Below are 22,586 nucleotides of genomic sequence, written 5' to 3'. Positions count from 1 at the left end.
GGAAAAGATATTGACTATCTAGCTGATCTATGCCCCTCATTATTTTATAGACCTCTATAAGATCACCCCTCAGCCTTCCACACTCCAGAGAAAAAGATCCCAGTCTATCCAGCCTCTCCATATAACTCAAACCATCAAGTCCCGGTAGCATCCTAGTAAATCTTTTTTGCACTCTTTCTAGTTTAATAATATCCTTTCTATAATAGGGTGACCAGAACTGTACACAGTGTTCTAAGTGCGGCCTTACCAATGTCTTGTACAACTTCAACAAGACGTCCCAACTCCTGTAGTCAATGTGCTGACCAATGAAACCAAGCATGCCAAATGCCTTCTTCACCACTCTGTCCACCTGTGACTCCACTTTCAAGGAGTCCTTTGCCAATTTCTCAAGCAGCATGGAACATCAGCTATGTATCACACAGCTGCTTCTCGGTGCTAATGGCAAATTTAACACTCATTAATACTGGCAAAAGAAGAATCTTGCCGACTACCTCAGGTTGAAGATAGCACAGGTACCTGCATCAGGCAGCTTACCTTGAAGAAATGTTTGTCAAGCTACAACCCATGATCTATCACAGGAAGTCCCACCGTACACATTCTATAATGAAGGCTTCTTTGAATTGAATATCACCCGATTCAGAAGGAATACTCTTTCAAGGTCATTGTCATACAGAACATCTGTTGCAATATAATCATCTAATAGTATGAACTGCAGTGTACTGCTTCGTATCTATTTTATTCCAGAATTAGTGTATGAAAAATAAAAGAACATGTTATAAAAACATGGCTGTGATGCTCTACAATGTCACAATTTTAATTCCAGACCTTTATAGGCCAAACTATCTTGACATGTGTAATCAAACTGCCTGTACTTAAACTATAGCACAGTATCTTTTATTGTGGAACAATGAACTTTATTAAACAATAAAAAATATACACCAGGGAAAATATTTTGTTTATTTTTTATATTTTCAAAATGTGTTCTTTTCATTTGTTTGTCGAACCCATCTTTCAAAATATTAAAAGGGCACTTGCTGCTACTGTAAAATTGTGGAACAGTTGTAGCTGGAGAAATGAAAATCAGATTTTTTTGTTGTGTTTTACATACAAGTGTTTTACTATGGGAATGAAAACTAATTGGTTCTTTCTGATTCGTCTACTCCGTACAGTTCTGACAGTTTTTTGAATTGAGGTCCCCAGTCTCCAATATAATTATAATCCTGTTCCGACTGCGTGGTGACTGAATCCAGTGAACTTATTGACCCTGCTATGGACCCATGACCTTCGTACGCGTATGTCTGGAGAGAGTCATAAGGAGGAACACTGAGATCCAGGTCAGCTTCCTGCAGTTTTTGTGTAATAAACTCATGAATGTCAGGGCCGTTTGGGGCTGAGGGGGTTCTGTGTCTGGGCATAGGTTGTACATCTGGTCTGACATCTCGTCGATATCGCACTTCCTCAGCGACTGCAGGGTTTCTCAGAGCTGTGATGTCGAATGCCTCCGTGTCCTCCTCGCCGCCTCCCTCATCATCATACGTCACCACATTCTCTCGGATATCTTCTTCCGAAATAATGAGGGGTTCTTTTTTACTTCGTTTCAGGGTGATGAACAGAACGATGATAGCTGCAGAGACAAGGCAGTTGAGGCAATGAGTTTTCCGGGGAAAAGCAACTTGGGGATTCATCCCTGATCATATTAGCAAAAGTTTGATGTGTTTTCCTAAAATTACCAACAGAGAGATTTCACCCTGATCAGTTTGCTCGAAGATTAATCACAATTCGACTGAATGTGAATTTCAGGAAATGGTGAATACATCGGAAACATGTGAACAGAATGAGAAGAGGGAGCAAAGTGGTTGTAATTTCAGTACAATATTTCCAATAGATAAATCTTAGTGAGAGCGGGAGCAATAAGGGAGCTGATTCCTAACAAACTAATATCTGGGTGCATGTGGTGGAAACACAAACTAACATTTGGCATCTTACCTTCAAAGTCATTTACAATTGCTTCTCAATCCGACAAACAACCCATCACATTCAGGATTCTGCTCCAGAGATTAATTTTTAATTTGCTTATGAGAAATTTCATCAATGCGTGGCATAATAAGAGTTAGTTATGATTCGATTAGGTCCAGTAATGGGGACAAAGTTTGAGATTCCAGTTACTCACTAAGATAATAAAGCTACAGGATTCCATAGTTTGAAGTGAACCGGTGATTTTTGTTTACTATACAAGTCACCAAAGCAAGTGGCCAACATGATGTATCTTAAACTCTAACATCCAGAATTAACACAAGTCAACGTGAATTAACAGGCCAACTGTAGTTGAACACAAACCACAGACTACACACTCAGTGGCAGACACAACTAAGACAAGTCCCACAATTCACACCCTGACATCAGTGATCCAGGTTCGATTCTGGCCTCAGGTGTGTGAAGTTTGCACGTTCTCCCTGTGTCTGAGCAGGTTTCCTCCCAGTGCTCTGCTTTCCTCCCATGGCCCAAAGATGTGTGGATTAGGTGGATTGGCCATGGTAAATGTATGGGGTTATGGAGATAGGGCAGAGAGGAGGGGCTGGGTAGGATGCTCTTTCGGAGAGTCGATGCAGACTCGATGGGCCAGATGGCCTATTTCTATACCATAGGAATTCTATGATTCTATAGAGACAAATGTCATGGGCCAGGATGTTACAATACCATCATCTATCAGCATTGACAATGTTGTTCATATCTTCACATATCTAGGCTCCACAATCACCGACAATCCACCACTTGATGCTGAAATGAACAGAAGCTTTGTGAAAGCTGCAGCTGTTGTGTCGAAGTTGAGTAAGGGACAAAGAAACAACAGCAACCCGACGGAGAAACACCAAACTGTGGATCTACCAAGCCTGTCTCCTCAGAGCACACCTCTCCTGTGACCTGGACAACATAGGCTAGGCTGAACAGTTTCCACCTGCACTGTCTTACAGTATCCTTGGCATCTCTTGGCAGGACAAGGTCACCAACTCTGAGGTCCTGGATCATTCTAATTCTATCAGCATACACTCATTGCTAAGGCAACGATGTATGTCCTGGCATGGCCACATTTAGAGTCAGAGGTTTACAACATGAAAACAGGCCCTTCGGCCCAACTTGTCCATGCTGCCCCTTTTTTTAACCCCTAAGCTAGCCCCGATTGCCCGCATTTGGCCCATATCCCTCTATACCCATCTTACCCATGTAACTTACCCATGTTTAAACTCTTTTTAAAAGACAAAATTGTACCCGCCTCTACTACTACCTCTGGCAGCTTGTTCCAGATACTCACTACCCTCTGTGAGAAAAAATTGCCCCTCTGGACCCTTTTGCATCTCTCCCCTCTCACCTTAAACCTGTGTCCTCTAGGTTTAGATTCACCTACCTTTGGGAAAAGATATTGACTATCTAGCTGATCTGTGCCCTCATTATTTTATAGACCTCTATAAGATCACCCCTAAGCCTACGCTCCAGAGAAAAGAGTCCCGGTCTATCCAGCCTCTCCTTATAACTCAAACCATCAAGTCCTGGTAGCATCCTATTAAATCTTTTCTGCACTCTTTCTAGTTTAATAATATCCTGTTGGATATTTGTTGGTTGGATGATGACCGTATACTCAATGAATTTCGGTTAAGTGAGTTTGCCACAGGAACATTGAACTTAGAAGCTGGAGAAGCCCATTTAACCCTTTAAACCTACTCCATCATTCAATAAGATCATTGCTGATCTGGTTGTGGTCACCATTCCACTTTTCTGTTTGTCCCCATAACTCTTAACTCCTTTGTCTATCAATAATCTGTCTAACTCTGCCTTGAATAAACTCAGTGACCGAGTCTCCATTGCTCTCTGGGGAAGAGAATTCCACAGATTAACCACCCTTTGAGAGAAAAGGTTCTCCCCATCGCTGTTTCAAACATTAGACCATTGGTTATAAATTCTTTCCCCCAGTTCTAGTCTTTCCCACAAGTAGAACATTCTCCCTGTATCCACCCTGTCAAATCTCCTCCTGATTATCACTCACTGCGGGAAAATGTTTCTCCTCATTTTGCTTCTGTCACAAATTATTTTAGTTCTGTGCCCCCTCATTCTCAATCCTTTCACCAATGGGAACCGTTTCTCCCAATGGACTCTGTCCAGACTTCTCATGATTGCGAATACTTCTGTCAAATCTCCCCTCAACATTCTCTTCTTTAAGAAAAGCAGTCCTAATTCTCCAATCTTTCTTCTGAACTGAAGTTCCTCATTCCTGGAACCATTCTCATGAACTTTTTCTGCACAGTCTGTAATGCTTTCACATCCTTCTGAAAGTGTGACACACAATCCAGCTGACGTTGAACTAGTGTCTTATTCAACATTATCTCCTTGCTTTTGTACTCTATGCCCCCATCTGCAAAGGCCTGGATACTGGATGCTTCATTAACTACTCTTTCAAGGTGTCCAGCCATGTTCACTAAGTTATGAAATGACACACAAACACCCAGATCCCTCTGCTCCTACACCACCTCCCTCACAGTCACAACTTGCATTTTATATTGTCTCGCCATGTTCTTCCTACTAAAATGTGTTAGCTCACCCTTCTCCGCCTTGAACTTCCAATGTCATCGACCTGTCCACTCCAATAACCTATGACCTTTTGAAGTTCATAATACTTTATACACTCAGACCCAGAAATTCCATTCAGCTGCATTTCAATGTTAGTAGCAAACCAATCTCAGCTTGACATAAATAAATAAACAAAACTACATGTTTCCATTTATTTAATTTAACAAATTGAATGTTTAGCTTTTTTAGTAACGAGTTATCATTTGAGAGATGGCTGTTAATTTATTACCAAATAAGATGAATCAACATTTGCAATTATGAAAGAACCCGACTAAACTTCCATTAATACCAGCATTACGATTACCTGGGGGAATCGATCCAATTCAGTCGCTTGTCTCTGGCATATAAAGATCTTTCAAAGAATAAATATGTTTGTTGAAGACCTATGTTGTGATTCATTGGCTAAATTATTTTCCAGTAACCCAGTTATGAATTATAAATCAAGACTGTCGATTCATGAATAATTCCGTGTGGATTCTCTGAGTGTCATTATCACAGAATTCACTCACATCAGCATGCTTTCCATATTTTCACAAAACTTAACTGCAACCCCTCATGAAGGTTGTGGTAAATGCTCCAAAGATGTGCAGGTAAGGTTGATTGACCATGTTAAATTGTCCTTTAGTGTCATCGGGATGAGCGGGGTAAATATGTGGGGTTACGGGGATCGGTCCTGGGTGGGATTGTTCTCGATGCAAGCTCAATGGGCCAAATGGCCTCCTTCTGCACTCGATGATTCTATGAATAACATCTTCCCCCAAGCAAAACTGCCCAACATTGAAGCTCAAATCACTCAGAATCTGCTCCCACTGGGCATGGCATGTTATTCACAGACTTCCAAAGCAACTGTGATACTCAGAACTCAATCACGGCAGTGCAGACATCATTGGATTAGCAATGAGTAGATGCTGATGGAATAACATACTCCACCACCTTGGAGCTGGTGACCCTGTCCTCCAGGAGATGCTGTGGGTACATCTGAGACAACAAAGGTGGAAAATGTTCACACTTTCCTCCAGCAAGCATACGTTGTCAAGGACAAGAGGAGTGAAATTTGGATGTAGGCTTGATAGACTCAGTTTGGTGTTCTCAGTCAGGTTGCTGTTGTTCCAACTCTCTCTTACTCAGCTTGGACATTAGGGGCGGGTGATTCTCCCAGCCTGCTGCGCTGTTTTAGCAACTCAGTGGGCTGGGAGACTCAAGCAGAGGCCACTGAGCAGGCTCCCTGCTGGACGCCACATCCTCCGCGAGACTCTGGACACCAGATATCTGGCGCAGAGCTGCATAACTTATTTAAATGCTTACTTAAGCATAATTTACATTGAATTAGCAGGCTCGGGACTGAAATCTCTGTGCCTGCTAGTGTCTATCGCCCTGCCGGGAGTGGTTCACTCCAGTGGGGCAGTGGGGTTTATAATAGCTCCCCACTTCTGGGGAACTGGCGGCCTGACCCCACTGGAGTGAAGGGGGGGCCATCGAGGCCTTCAGGAGGCCGGGGGCAATGGGGGTGCCCCCGGGCATTGTGAACTTGGTGGTGCCAGCCTGGCCCCCTGGCACTGCCCAAGGGACAACGTGGCAATGCCTGGAGGCAGGCCCGGTCATATTCAGGGGGCATGGGGCCAGTGATCGGGCCATGGGGGGATTGGAGGGGCAGCAATGGAGGGTTGTTGTGCTGGCCAGCGATCGGGGGGCTGGCGGTACGGGGCTGCTGCACATGTGCCGATCTCGGCGCCATGCTCCTGGTATCTCCAGCGGGAGAAGGCCCCGCCCACTGATTTCTCATGTAAGTCACGCTAGTGCACTCTGCATTGCACAGAGCGTGGGAGATTCATTTTGAAAATCCTGTTCAAAAAAACAGGATTTACTCCAGTTTTTCTGGGAGAATCCCACCAATAGCTATAGCTTTCGTGATGCATGTATTGATTTCAGCATCAGGTGACAGATTGTTGGTGATTATGGAGCCTAGATATGTGAAACTATCAACAACCTCCAGCATCACATTATTAATGCTGATAGATGGTAGTATGGCAACTTCCTGAACCATTGTCTTCCTGACGGTGGTGGTCAAACCAAACTCTTTACAGGTGAGAGGAGTCTGTCCATTTGCCGCTGCAGCTGTTCCTCAGTCTGGAATGTTATTGTGTCATTGTCAGCATAGAGCCACTCTCTGACCAGGTGAGCGAGGCTGATTCGCTCTCTGTCAGTTCGGGTGTGTCTATAGATGCTCTCTATAGATGAGCTGAAGACAATGACAGTAGCACCATTCAAACATGCCAGAGTGTCTGTGCCAGGAAGTGATCTTCTTAATCCGGCAACTGCAAGAAAATGCCGTGAATAAAAGAGCCGATTGTCTTCATTGATCTCACCACGGCATTCAACCGTGTGAGCAGAGGTGGTCTATTTAAGCTGGTGGAGAAGTTTGGCTGTCTACCAAAGTGGCTGAATGTGATCTCCTCTTTCCATGACAACAGGATGGGTTTGGTCAGGTATGACAGGGCAACATCAGAACCCTCTGAGCTCCACAATGGGTTCAAACAGGGCTGTGCTCTGGCATTTCTTCTCTTTGCTGCTGTATTTAACTTCAGGCCATCTAAAGAACATATACCTAAATACCAAAACTGATGGGAAGCTTTGCTTGCCTTAAGCTAAAGTAGCTTGTGGACAATATTAGATTAAGTGAATTTCTTACTGCTCGTCCACACTTGTCCATTAAGAGCCACTTCAACATTCTCACCTTTTCGGGATATTTCCATTTGATCAAAGCTACAGAATTTTGATGCTGGAATTGCCAACAGGAATTGTTTCATTACAGCAGGCCAGCGAGTGATTTCCCCTTTGTCTCCTAATTTTAAAATTACTATGCTAACCCATTGGGATCCAGTTCAGTTTATTGCCAAGATAAAATTGACACTTGGCCAAGATAGCAGATACAAAGGGCAAAGAAAGCTTGTTCAAACATCTTAAAGAATGAGAGAAATGCTGAGACTAGGAGATATTTAGGGAGGATATTCCAGAGCAGAGGGCCTCATTGTTTGGGCAGTGTGTATGTTTACAAGGCCAGACATTACAGAGGTTGTGCACTTGAATGAAGCAGAGGTAGGGAAGGGCACAGCCTTGAAGGAATTTGAACACAGATGAGAAATTTGAATTGGAGACACTGGGGATTGGGAGTGAAAGTAGGTCAGTGATCAAAATGGCAGTGGATGAAGAGACTTGGTGTGAGTTAAAATAGGAGCAGCGGGACTTCTCAGCAAGTTGTAGTTACGCAATGTGGCAGATGATAATCCAATCAGGAGTGTATCAGAGTCTACAGGTGAGACAAACATGGATGAGGGCTTTAGCAGTTCGGTTAATGTGTGTTTTGATGTTATGGAGGTGAAAATAGTTGGTCTTGAGTATAAAAATTGTCAGGTCATGTTGCAGCTGTACAGAACCTTAGTTAGGCCTCATTTAGAATATTGGTGTACAATTCAGGTTGCCACACTACCAGAAGGATGTGGATGCTTTGGAGAGGGTACAGAAAAGATTTACCAGGACGTTGCGTGGTCTGGAGGGTGAAGGGGGAAAAATATACAGATGGGTACACATAAGATGGCTGCCTGGCACACAAACAGTCACCTGGGAAAGAGACATTAAACAGGCACTGACTTTCAGCCACCTGAGACTAAAACATAAAGGACAGACAGCTATTCAAAGTTAAACATGCAGGAATCAAATCCTACAGGAAGCCAGCCAGGGTTTAAGGATAAGGACAATAGGGGTAGATAATGAGATTAGCTACAGGTGGGATCGGGAATACATAACTGCAGGAAAACCAATTACTCTAAATTACTATATGAATAGGCCGAAACTAAAACCATTGATAGCCACTGACGTAGGAAATGTATCCATTCATAAGACAATGCGATGTTAACATGTTCATGTCTGTATCTGTCTGTATTTGTCTATAACGATGTGTTAACGATCGATCACCTACTTGATTACAATGATGTGATAATGGCTAGATGTCCGGTCCATCTATTGTGTAAAGGGTATAATGATGGACCGCTCCTATTGTCTCATTGAGAGAAGGTTTGCTGCTTGTTAGTGCCTTTTCTCCATGAAGCTTCATTAAAATAAAACTGTATTCTTGAAACCTTCAAGCCTGACTCAGTGGTACATTTCTTACAACAAGTGTATTAGCTATGAGAAGAGGTTGAATAAACTCAGTTTGTTCTCACTGGAACGACGGAGGTTGAGGGGTGACCTGATAGACGTCTATAAGATTATGAGGGGCATGGACAGAATGGATAGTTAGATGCTCTTTCCTCGGGTAGTAAAGTCAAGTACTGGGGGATATAGGTTTAAGGTGCTTGGGGAAAAGTTTAGAGGGGATGTGCGAGGCAGGTTTTTTATACAGAGAGTGGTGAATGTCTGGAATGCCTGGGGAGGTGGTGGGAGCAGGTACAATTGCGGCATTTAAAGGACATCTAGATGAATAGGATGGGAATGGAAGGATACGGACTCCGTAAGTGCATATGGTTTTAGTTTAGGCAGGCATCATGATCAGCGCAGGCTTGGAGGGCCGAAGGGCCTGTTCCTGTGCTGTATTTTTCTTTGCTCTTTGTTCTATGTCTTTGTGCTGGGGAGGATATGGGGTTCGAAGTGAAACTAAAGGTCAAAGGTGATGCCAACATTGTGAAAAGTCCAGTTCCTGTGACAGTGTCCAGTGGAATTGATGGCAAGGGGGCATTGGCTGATGGGTTGAGACTCAGAGACTCTAATTACTATCTGCTAAATGTTGACGTGACTGAGAGGGTGCTAAAAGTATTAAACATGTCCCCCGCTCCCCCAAGGTGCGTCGTTAACCATAGAAGCTTTCATGTCTATAATTCAGGTTCATTCATAACTTATTTCATGCAGACTGGGGAAAAATATTTGCTTCTCATTCCACACGGTGATCTCAATAAATTTTGAAGTTTTATTTGGAGAATTGGAATATTGAAATGTTAGCTTACTAAGTTTTACTGAATCTGAGTACTTCATTGTGATTTATTTTGTAATCACACAGTGTATTTTTATAGTCGAATGATTAGTTGAAAGATATTGTTAAATCTGAAATAAGGCAGATGCAGATGGTGAGGATTACACAGTGAACAGCATGTAGAAAGTATATTTTCATTGTTCTGAACAGATGCCCCATATTCTTTGCTCATGACTTATTTAATTGAGAGCCGTATCTGTAATATCAATGGCAGGTGTTGGAAATAATTTGCTGTTTTGCGGTTTCTCATTCAGTCATTAGCCAATCTGTAGGCTGTTTTATCTAATCAGATTTATTTCCGGACTGCCCATAAGGATGAGAATTTCCTCTGTGGAACACAGCAGTCACCAGCCCTTGCATTCAAATAATAATACAGGCCGATTTGACTCCAATAACCTGATCCTACAAGATTAGTGCATTACAGTTTATGATAAATGGCCTCCTTCCTGGTAGAAAATTACTTTTTGAATCGTCAGAGCATCATAAAAGGACTCACAATAATGTTAGATTCCCGTATGGGAGAAAGTAAGCAACACATGTCTCAGCTAGCTCTTGGAGATAAAATTAACATTGTCTTATATGCTTGCAGTGCAGAAGATAGGAACCAATCAGCAGAAAGGTACACATGGGGTAAATCTACATAAACACCCACATTAATAGTTCACGTTTTTCTTTGTCCAGATACATATGCGGTTTGATTTTTGTTTTCATTTTTGAAAGGGAATCAAAATGAAAGGAAACAAATCATTTCAAAATAGGATTCATTTCAACAAATAACTAATTGAAGAAGTGAAGACACCAGAAACTTGCAATTTTGGAACTCACTCCCAGTCTCTCTAATAAGAGGATGTGCGATGATTAGGAACAATGTGCTGGTTTATTTAGTGTAATTAAAATTAGTGGCGATTTGGGAGGAATTGGAATGCAGTCAGGTGATTGAAGGGCTTGTTTGATATATGACTTATTTGAAACCCTGAAATGAGGTCATTGGCTTGAAGTGAGTGCAGGTATCAGTTACAATCTTTACAATGTATTAGCCAGCCCATTGAGATTGAGGATGACTTGTTTCCCCAATTGTTCAATGTGTTCTGAGACAGCTGATAAATCCAATGCACAATCTGCAGACACTCCTATTACTTCACTCTCTCAGCTCCAAATTAGAGCCCTTAGTAACTGGCAGTTCAGTAGGTTAAACCAGGATGACAAAGATTTAGGGGACAGAAACCTTTTCCTTTTGCCTCAGAGTCATAAAATTGATGAGTTGGATGAGTATATGACCATTCAATTAAAAATAAAAATGGGCAGAAAGTGGGTAATGAGAACAGGAATGTTATACCCCTGCCCCTTCTTCCACCATCACCACACAGCTTTACCCTCTGCAATATTAGCCAAGTTTGGTCTATGTGTGATTTAGAGTGTAGGTGATATTGAGGTTCTGTAATATTGTAAAGACTAACCAAGTCAATTGGCTTTGCTTCTGATTACTGTTTCAAATGATGCTTTAAGTGCATTAGGCTGACGTTATGATGCAACATTTAAATGGTTTAGTGGGATACAATGTGTTCTGTTTCTGCTGAAATATTAAACCAAAACTATTTGTCCATCCTCATGTGTCATTCGGATAAAAATATGGAGATTTCCCAGTGTCCCAGCCAGCACTGACAAAAAATTAGGCCAAAGTTTTTGTGTAGACAAAGAGGCTCTCCATCTCAGCTTGCTATTTCACTCTCTTTGTTGATATAAGCCTGAAGGTTGTCCACAAGACCATAAGATATAGGAGCAGAGTTAGGCCATTTGGCCCATCGAGTCTGCTCCAATATTCAATTATGACTGATACGATTCTCATCCCCATTCTCCTGCCTTCTCCTGTAACCCTTGATCCCTTTACTGATCAAGAACCTATCTATGTCTGTCTTAAAGACACCCAATGATCTGGCCTCCACAGCCTTCTATGGCAATGAGTTCCACGGATTCACCACCCTCTGGCTGAAGAAATTCCTCCTCATCTCAGTTTTAAAGGAGCGTCCCTTATCTGTGAGGTTGTGCCCTCAAGTTCTAGTCTCTCCCACCAGTGGAAACACTACATATCATTGCATGATTAGTGTTGTATGACTGATTTCAGAACCTTTCATTGCCACAGTGGGTGCCTTTTAGTTCACAGTTTAATTAAACAACCCCAAGTGGCTAGAAAGACTTCGAAGTGGGACTATGGGCCCGGTTTTACCATTTTGATTCTAAGTGCTGGGTGGACTTGAAACTAGGAGTGTTTCAGATCCGACTTTTAGACCCGTTCTCAGGCGCCCCCATACGCACTCTGCCTGAAAAAATATCAGCAATTCCGAATCGCGCTGCAGAAGCCTGTGGGCAGGGCATATCACGCCCAAAACACTGCAACTCCGATCGGAGCCTCCAACTGCACATGCGCAGAAAAAAAAAGATAGAGAAGCGCTCCCCTGCCACATTGCTCCCGGGCCTCCCCCCAGCCCCCACAGTCATTGTCCCACCCCCACAACATAACTGACCCCTTTATCCCCCACCACCCCACCACCCAGACCGATGGAGAGGCCCCTCCCCCTTCCCCCTCCCACCGATCACACGCAGAGTGGCAGCAGACCCCCCTTCCCCCCCCCACAGGTTACACGCAGAGTTCCAGCGGATCCCCCCTGCCCCCCTGCCCCCCTTGCCCCCCCACCAGAGAGCCATCTGACCCACCTCCTCCCCTCCCACCACTGATCTGAGTCAGAGAGCTGCTGGAAGCTCGGAACTTACCTCCTCAGAAGCTGGAGCACCTGAATCGGACCTTTGTAGACCATGTCTGTTTCATACCAAATCTGGACGGGCGAATGCGATGGTAAAGGGGGAAGTGCCGGTAAATTTGGGTGTCCAACCCATTAAGTCAATTTAAATGCATGCAAATGCATTTACATTGACGTTGCGCCCGGTCCCGATCGCGGCCATTTTCGGCCCTTGGTAAAGGGGGAACCGACACGGAGGTGGGCGCAGATCGCACGACTTGCCTCACGCCCAACTTTACCAAGTTTTTGCGCCCGAAAACGGGTGCAACTTGATGAATTCCAATGCCTGTTCGGACACACTGAGGGAGAATTTAGCATGGCCAATGGACCTAACCAGCATGTTTTTGAGATTAAAGAAAGTTAAATGGAGTGAATAGGTTTTTATCAATAGGAGTGTTTTTTTTTTAACTGGTGAATTCATCAATAGACACTGAAGAACTTTATTTAATCTCAGCATGTGTCTTGAGGTCTGCCCATGATTGATATTGTGTGAGTTGGCATCGTAGGTGTAAGGGCAAAGGATGGTGAGTGGGGGACATAGATTTGTATGAGTTGTTACTAAGTTGGCATTGTGGCAATAAAGGGCCATTGCGGTAGGTACAGGGGCATAGGTTGGGCCATAAGGAAGGTGGGAGGCATGAGGTGGCATGGTGAGGGCATGATAAGGGCTGCTTTTTGTTTCATTTCATTGCTTTAACAGTGTCAGGCCTTCCACCCAGCCCACCTCCACACCCAGCAACCTCTCAGCTCTTTCCGGGGCTGCCTGTCATGACTCACATATTCATCCTCCTCCGGGATGCAAAATCCTACCTTCCTGAGAACCTGTTCCTGGGTCGGTATGCGGAGCCTGAAATTGCAGAAACTCAAGAAAGCAGCTCATCACCATCTCCTGAGGGGCAACAAAGGATGGGCAATAAGTGCTGATCTAGCCAGAGATGCACTCATCCCATAAAATGAATAAGAAAGAAATTGTCCTCACTCTGCGTTCCCGATCTGGGAGCAAAGCATCAGTCCATGGAGCCCTAACAGCAAAGAAGCAGGCCATTTGGCCAATTGAACCCATGCTGGCTTTCTATAGAGCAATCTAATCAGCTCCATTCCCCTGAGGTTACTGATGTTTGTGGGACATTGCTATCTGTAACAATGCTGCCAAGTACAATACTGACTGCTCTTCACAAACTATTAATTGGATGGAAAGTACAGAGTAAAGTCTTAAAAGAGCTGATGATGTGCTCCATAAATGCAAGCTCTTGCTTTCGTAATCAGCATTTAATACTGAGTTAAATCCCGTATCAGAATCCAAGCTGACTTTAACACTCTCCATGCACTAATTTCTAATTAGTGTTGCATTGGTGCTCAAGTTAAAATTATTCAGAATTCTGACCCATGACCTTTCCTAACCTAGATCTGAGAAAAAGCTTTGGCATGTCAAAATACTGTACTTGTTAAAACGAAACCTTTCCTCACTTGGTTTAAACTAAGTCAAATGTAAGGAAGGGTATTTCACTGCAGTAACATTCATTTAACATTGCAGGAAAGAAAATAAGCCAAGCAAATCCTCCGGGCATCATTTGTGCCTCGCACATCACAGACAACTCTGTGTACTCTGGCTTTAAGCAAAGATAATCTAAATGGATTACAAGATTTATTAGTTTCATTTTTCTTGTCTATGAGTTTATTGGGGAACTGAAACCACTGCTACTGTGTATTAAAAAAAAAGTTTAGCATAGCTTCAAAGTGGCAGCACAATTCTTTAGATGATCAATTGCATTGGAAAAGGTTGCACGAAGGAGTGTCCACATTGAGAGAAAGGGATCGTAGGCAGATGGTTGAGGGGAGTGTACTCTTGTGTCCAAGCCTGTTGGATGGTTGTGATTTTGTATGTGAATCGAAATGCCTGGCCCTGAAGGTTTTGAGGAGATGTCAGCTTGTGAGAAAGCTTATGGGACAAAATGAAATGCTGGTGAGACATACCTGGTGATTCAGAGTGGATCTATAAAAGGAGAGCTTCTGGAAACCTACAGAAAGTTTGACACACCATCATATCGGGGTCCAGGATTTACTCAGAGCAGCTCCCATTCCATGGGTTCATTTTTATTTGGGAAGAATGAGAGATAAATTATGAAAGGAAATGTGCATGGTCAAGGTCGCTGGGCATCATTCTAATTTGCCATGATTGGAGCTGTCCTCCCAGAACCACTGGGCAGGCAACACACTAAGAAGTTACAGCTCTTAAATGCAATCCTTGGGCTCACAAATGTAATTTGCTAATACTTATTCAATTGTATCTTAGTCCAAATCTCAAAAGATCAGCCTGAATACAGCAGAATGATATTTTCACATTCTCACTCACTCATTCTTCTGGCTAATCTGAGAGAGATGATCGATTTCATTCTTGTTTTGTGCTGTGAATCCATGGCAACTAGGACCTTGTTTTAGATTGCTAATCTTCATTCCACAGAAAGTCACAGGAAAAGAAAGTTTCATTTTTATCACCTCGAACTGGGCTGAAGTCTAGACTCAGGTGGAATAGGAAAGTATCCAGCACTACTCTGTCACAAATATGATATAATTAAGTAACATTAATTATTTGTTTACTGCCAGGTCCAGGGCTCACTGAGCCGAGATCTTTTGGTCGTCTGCTTCATAATCCTTCAGAGGAATAGACGGTAAAAGGACCAGCTGATTCACTCTTGCCCAATTACCTTAACAGCCAAAGTGAATTTCAGCCCAGTATCCCGAGGGTGTGTGTGATCCACTGGACTGGCTTCATGAACCCTCAAAACTGATGAAAACAAAACAAAATCTATCAAACACGAATAAGTTAATTGCTGCGGTGATGGTCCGAAATGACTAAAAGAAGTTCTTTAATCACCATTAGTAGAGTATGAAAAAGTAACTAACTTGTCTTTCTGCTGTCACTAACGTATTTCACACGTTACTTGCACATTGGAGTTAAGCAATAACAATGGAGAGGGAGTTGAGAAATTGAGATTTTAAGCCATACAGGATTTCTTCATCTTCTTCACTCCCAACATCTATTTTGTGAGGTAGCACCTTCAATTGGCTTTTTAAAAACTCTAAAAGTCATTCTTTTAGCTAATCAAGAGCTGAGAAGGATATAGTCACAATAAGGATGGAGGCTGGGTGGATTTATAGTGTGCTAGATATTCAAAATAAAGAAGATTGTGAGTTTTCATCTTTACAGGTAATTGTACTCAGGCAGGATCAAACTGAAATTATCAGAAGAAAGATTGAGAAATCAAAGATTCTCCGTACAGAAATGTTTTACCATTTCCACATTTCAGTGGGTCAAATACACCAGCAGAATATTGAATGGGCTAAAATTGATCTGGGTCGATAATGCAAATTGGTCGAGAGTGAATTAACTGTGCTTTTTACCCTCTGTTCCTCCTTTGAAGGGTTGGAAGGCAGAGGGTCAGTCAATGTTGCAATCATTAGTCCAAGGTGAATTTCACCATTACTAAGGTCTTACTGTTACCATTTGTGTACAAAGCACTTACCCAGGAGGATGATGATGCACAGTAAAATGGCTATTAACGCCCCAGTGCTCAAACCGGCTGCAGAGAGATAGGCTTCAGCGCTGCATGTTCGAACCTTGCCATTTCTTTCACAAGCACACACCCTGATAGTGAGAGTGCCTGTGCTGCTCAGAATGGGGTCTCCGCTGTCAGAGACCACCACTGGTAGCTGGTAGACTTCCTGGAGGTGCCGGCTGAATTTCCTTCTTCGTATCATCACACTCGCTGTGCTGTCTACAACAAGAAACATTATACAACAACCGAAACACGAGGTAAGATGTTAAAGAAAAACAGCACCCAAAATGGGTCCTTTATTAAGTGTCAGCTTAGAATTTACATGGTGTGATATTAATGTAAGAATACAAAATTGACCCATATCTGGTACTGAAATTTGAAAATGATTCCAAATTGGAGATTTATTAACAAAATGCAGATTTGCGAATAGCAAATAAATCGCAATTGAAATTCAACAGAGCAAAGTGTGAGGTAATGTGTTCTGGTCGGTGGACTCAGGAGCTGATTGGTCTTTGAATGTGAAGAAGCTAAATGGGAGAGAGGAGCAAACAGAATTGGGAATACAGATACAAACATCACCAATACAGTTTGACAAGTAAACAATGTAACCCGAATACTGGGGTCCATTTGTAGAGGAATTCAATACTTGAGTCAGAGGTGAATGGTCAATTTGTAAAGAACCATGCTCAGAGCACACCTGGAGTATTGTGTGCAGTTAGAGTCTGCAATCTAGTGTAAGATCATTGAAGCATTGGAAAATGGGTAGGAAAGAATTACAACATTGTTAATAGAAATGAGAGCATGCAGCTATCAAGAATGATTCAATAGTATGGGGCTCTTTCTCCTGGGAAAGAGAAAGAGGAGACGTGAAAACAATCTTTAAATTTAGTATGGGAAGCGGTAATTAGATTGGAAGAAGGCTTCCTTTAGTACGTTGGACCTCTGTGGCCTACTAACATTAGTCACAAGCAGGTTTAGCATAACTTCCCAACTTTTCAGTTTTATCCCTTTAAAAATAAATCTAGTGCTTGGCTTGCCTTTCTCATGGCCTTGACATTTTGTGGTGTAACTCTCAGTGATTAAGAGAATGATGATCATCTCCAACAAGCAAGTCGGGATGGCAATAGATGCTGACCAGGCCGATCTCCTGGATGATTTTTTAAATGACAAAAGAGGAAGAGAATTATGTTTTGGGTCCAAAAGAGAAAATGCTGGAAAATCTCAGCAGGTCTGGCAGCATCTGTAAGGAGAGAAAAGAGCTGATGTTTCGAGTCCAGATGGCCCTTTGCCAAAGCTCATCTGGACTCAAAACGTCAGCTCTTTTCCCTCCTTACAGATGCTGCCAGACCTGCTGAGATTTTCCAGCATTTTCTCTTTTGCTTTCAGATTCCAGCATCTGCAGTAATTTGCTTTTATCCTATGTTTTGGGTTGATGTCCCTTCCCTGTAACTGACATTGGAGTCAAAGAGTGATAGCAATATGCATTGGAGAGTGGGAAAGGAAATGGGATCACCATCCTGCACCGTTCCCACCCGCTATTTGCTGCCCCCACATCCCAGCCCACCTCCGGGGCAGTATTAATTTCCATCTATTAACTTTTCTTTTCTCTTCACAAGTGCTGCCTGGCCTGCTGAGTATTTCCAGCACTTTCTATTTTATTTCAGAATTCCAGCATCCTCAGTTCTTTTTATCATCAGATTTTTTTCAAAGAAGGAGTTAGATATAGTACTTGGGGCGAAGGAGATGAGGAAGATGGGATCAGGTTATTGAGTTGGATGATCAGCCATGATCAGAATGGATGGTGGAGCAGGCTCGAAGGGCTGAATGGCCTCCTCCTGCTCCTATTTTCTATGTTTCTATCACATGTAACATAATCTGGACCAAAGAATCATCATCTCATTTTTGTTTGTTTTCTTTCCTGTTTTTTAAACTGTATTTTCATTCGGTCCCTGTCCCTGCGAAGATGGTGATGAATGTGAAATAAAATATTCGTGTCTTGAAAGTAATTTCTTCAAATATTAACATACAGATGTGGAACGCATGCACATGAAATGTCATTATGTCATATCACAAAGCGGGGGCTGATTTGTTTAAAACATACAGTGTAGCACCTCCGTTGAAATCATAGAAATTAAGCATTTATATGCGAAATGAGCAAAGCCAACTTTCAAAGCATTTGTACTTGAAGTTGCCTTTAACACTGGCATGAATCCTCACAGCTGAAAGGACAATGTGAAAGTGATGGTGAATGAGAATGATTCTGTGTGATCACACCAGGTGATCTGAACCTAACTAACCGTGTGAAAATAAAGCAATCAAATTGGATGACTTTCAAAAAGGATGTTATCGGAGAATTATATCTTTGTACCAGTTTCATCATCAACTGTAAATCATGGTCACATTGAGTTAATTGTGCATTCATTTCTGAACTTGTCTACACAGCAGTAAAAGCGTTATTTCAACAACAAGAAATGGCCCAAAAATCTGCTCATTTTTAAATGAATCACTGCACTTGAAAATGCAGTCTTTATTTTTTAAACTTTTAAATATGTGCATTTTTTGATTTCTAACTTCATACCTGTGGTAATGTATTTTTCAATTCAAGTTCAGCTTATGAATTAATTCAAAATGACAGAGCTGTAATTTTTCAGCTCCTTTGACCCACATATTGAAATTTAATTTTCAGTTTAAATCATGCTTTTAAGATGTCAGTCATTGCTCCAAGAAGTAACCTAGCAACAATTGCAAACACCACATCAGCCGTACAGGGGGTTCGCAGTTACCTGTCACTTTGTACAGAAGCTGCAAGGCCAATTAAAGAGAAGGTGAGGAAGAAACACATTGGCACAGAGGGTAGTTACAACATTGGATCCTCTGTCAGAAAATGCTGGTTAAAGCAAAGGTATACATCTTTTCTGAAGACAATGAGATGGTTGCTCGGAAAGATGGTGAAAAATGAAGTGAAGAATGAGGGAAGGCTTTGATTGGTCATGTGAAGATAGTAAGAAGTCTTACAACACCAGGTTAACGTCTTACAGGTTTATTTGGCAGCATCAGCTTTCGGAGTCTCGCTCCTTCTTCAGGTGAGTGAGGACTCACTCACCTGATGAAGGAGCAGCGCTCTGAAAGCTTGTGCTGCCAAACAAACCTGTTGGACTTTAACCTGGTGTTGTGAGACTTCTTACTGTGCCCATCCCAGTCCAACGCCGGCAACTCCACATCATGTGAAAATAGACATGTCTGATGGGTCAAACTGTATGGTTCTGTCTTTAAAAATCTTTACTCCTTAAAATTATTGATCATAGCCTAGAAATGATTGTGTGCAAAATTTCTATATGCATGCTTAATGTAATTATATCAAATTCCTCTTTCCACTAATTGATTATTGGTTTTAAATGGTAAAATCTGTGTCTGAGACTCAGAGAGATAGGCTTTGTGGGATAATATAAAAGAGACGATAGTGAACCCACAGCTTAAGTCCTGTCACCCTCCCCCTATCCCCACCTTGTGCTTTTTCCATTGAAGTGAATGGAGATGAACTTCAGGCCTAGTGCAATACACCACTGTCCATTTTACCTTTCCACACCGACCCTCTGTATTTTCTTTAACACTTGTTCGAGAAGAGAGCCAGATTACAAAGACTTCCCTGACACTTCTTCATGTGATCCAATAGTTCTGAATGTCTTTGATTACCTCCTGCTCCTTTTTTAGATGGCAGGAAAATTGTTGATATGCTGGAAGCAATCAGCATGTCTCACATTTGTACAGGTACCTTGCGAGTAAAGTTTCTAAATCACTGAACTCGAATGGGGTGCTTTCTGTCATCATTTTGGAGGACCCCAATCTCCCATCCAGGAAATCTCAGTGCAGAATTATCCCATGAATCATATTCAATGTTACCTTTGATTTATCAATTCAATCCAACTCATTCTTCATAAGGCTCGAAAATGATGCACCCATAATTGTGCAATAGACCCCCTCTGATGTGCAAGTTAAGTAGATTGGCCATGCTAAGTTGTCCCTTAGTGTCCAACGATGTATACATTGGATGGATTAGCCATGGTAAATGGGGATAGGACAGGGGGCGGTGGGCCTGGGTAAGATACTCTTTCGGAGAGTCAGTGCAGACTCAATTGGTCAAATGGTCTCACTCTGCACTGTAGGGATTGTATGGATCCTATGGGTTGGAGGGTGTGGAGAGTGAGGATACTTTGTAAAGTTCTGACCCCTGGCTTGTAACGAATGTAACCACAAACAGCTCAAACCATTGTGATTCCCGGGGCAAATGGAAAAGGCAATATAATTGAATGTTCAGTGAAGCAGTTTGCCAGAATGTCTTTTTCTGCAATAATGTAGGTGGCTGATAATTTCGCAGTTGGATTCTTACCTTCATTATCCCGCAGTGTAAAATTTGGGTTTGGCGGAAGCCCCTCCACAAAGGAAAAGTAAAACCGTGGTCCATTGGCAAAGTCATCCTTATCAACAGCACGTACTGTCTGAATCACCTGGACAAAAATCAGACAAGCTCCATCAAGCTGTGATAGAAACATAGAAACATAGAAAACTACAGCACAAAACAGGCCCTTCGGCCCCACAAGTTGTGCCGAACATATCCCTACCTTTTAGGCCTACCTATAACCCTCCATCCTATTAAGTCCCATGTATTCATCCAGGAGTCTCTTAAAAGACCCTATTGAGTTTGCCTCCACCACCACTGACGGCAGCCAATTCCACTCGCCCACCACCCTCTGTGTGAAAAACTTCCCCCTAACATTTCCCTTGTACCTACCTCCCAGCACCTTAAACCCGTGTCCTCTCGTAGCAGCCATTTCCACCCTGGGAAAAAGCCTCTGAGAGTCCACCCGATCTATGCCTCTCAACATCTTATATACCTCTATTAGGTCTCCTCTCATCCTACGTCTCTCCAAGGAGAAAAGACCAAGCTCCCTCAGCCTATCCTCATAAGGCATGCCACTCAATCCAGGCAACATCCTTGTAAATCTCCTCTGCACCCTTTCAATCTTTTCCACATCCTTCCTGTAATGAGCCGACCAGAACTGAGCACAGTACTCCAAGTGGGGCCTGACGAGGGTCTTATATAGCTGCATCATTATCCCTGGACTCCTAAACTCAATCCCTCGATTGATAAAGGCCAGCACACCACACGCCTTCTTAACCACCTCCTCCACCTGCGGGGCCGCTTTTAGAGTCCTATGGACCCGGACCCCAAGGTCCTTCTGATCCTCTACAGTACTAAGAGTCTTTCCCTTTATATTGTACTCCTTCATCCCATATGACCTGCCAAAATGGACCACTACGCATTTATCTGGGTTGAAGTCCATCTGCCACTTCTCCGCCCAGCCTTGCATCCTATCTATGTCCCTCTGTAACTTCTGACATCCCTCTAATGTTGAACAAATGTGATATTTTCACATTTGTTCAACATTAGTGTTGATCAATAAGGGGATCAGGGGTTATGGGGAAAAGGCAGGAGAATGAGGATGAGAAAAAAATATCAGCCATGATTGAATGGTGGAGCAGACTCGATGGGCCGAGTGGCCTAATTCTGCTCCTATGTCTTATGGTCTTATGAATCACCAATTCATAATCATGTGTTTATACAAAAATTGTTATATGATGGATTTTGAGAAAATTGAAACCTGTCACATGTTTCTTCCTCTAACTCTGAATGCAAAAGAACAAAAAGGTGTTACTCATACCTACCCGAACCTTGCTTTCCGTATCTGGTCAGATAATGTTCGAAATTTACTGTGGTCAATGCAAATGAAACTTGTTTACCTGACCAGGTCGGGCATTTTCACAAAGAATTGTGTCATAATCCTCAGAAAGTTCTGGAGTATTGTCATTAACATCAAGAATGTTAATGGCAACTGGAACTTGAGTCAGCTGAGACAGGTTGTCTGTGAGACATAAAATCATGACAGAAATAAGTTAATGTCTTCTTTCCCACCCCGACACAAATACATTTGTTAACACAGCACAATGGACCTGACTTTCAAAGATGAATTCATGCAAATCTCTGCTGGAGACCATGAATTTCCTCTACCACTCAGCAGAAAGCTGCAGGATTAGTGGTCTCAATTTCTAGATATCGATTGGCCCTGGGTGAGATGTCCCACGACCAGCACAGACCAAAGATCTGGGCCATGGGCCATGGTCCTGGCTTTAATATGTGTGTTATTTAGCATGATGCAAATCCAACTCAACTTAATTTCCCATGTAACCAGCATATACCTGTATATATCACTGATTTGCTACGAATTATCTAAGAAAAAGCCCAGAGGGGTTAAATGGATGCAGAATATACTGCAGTAAGTGAATGTCTGGGGCATGGGGACAGTGGGTGTATGTGTGGTGTGTGTGTGTGTGTCTGCGTGTGAGTGTGTGTGTGGGTGAGTGGTGTGGGAGTGTGTGTGAGTGAGAGTGTGTGAGTGTCTGTGTGTCTGCATGTGTGTGTGCGTGTCCGTGTGTGTGTGTGAGTGTGTGCATGTGAGAGTGTGTGTGTGTGTGTGTGAATGTGTGTGTGTGTGTGTGAATCTGTGTGTGTGTGAATCTGTGTGTGTGTGGGAG

The 22,586-nt window shown here is 42.6% G+C and overlaps 1 protein-coding gene across 3 annotated transcripts in view; it reads right to left on the bottom strand.

Annotated features, from left to right (window-relative positions):
- Positions 1-753: 753 nt before the first annotated feature.
- LOC144480545 (cadherin-18) overlaps positions 754-22,586 on the bottom strand; it is a 680,005-nt gene continuing 658,172 nt past the window's right edge. For all 3 annotated transcript variants that reach the window (XM_078200126.1, XM_078200134.1, XM_078200141.1), the window contains 4 exons: positions 21,795-21,916; positions 20,383-20,500; positions 15,963-16,214; positions 754-1,624 (listed from right to left, as the gene is read on the bottom strand). In XM_078200126.1, coding sequence (XP_078056252.1) covers positions 1,134-1,624; positions 15,963-16,214; positions 20,383-20,500; positions 21,795-21,916 — 983 coding nt within the window. In that variant the 3' untranslated portion in view covers positions 754-1,133. The remainder of the gene's footprint in view (positions 1,625-15,962; positions 16,215-20,382; positions 20,501-21,794; positions 21,917-22,586) is intronic.

Source organism: Mustelus asterias, chromosome 2 (assembly GCF_964213995.1).
Source record: "Mustelus asterias chromosome 2, sMusAst1.hap1.1, whole genome shotgun sequence".
In the NCBI taxonomy this organism is placed as follows: domain Eukaryota; kingdom Metazoa; phylum Chordata; class Chondrichthyes; order Carcharhiniformes; family Triakidae; genus Mustelus; species Mustelus asterias.
This window is presented reverse-complemented; position numbering and strand designations above follow the sequence as displayed.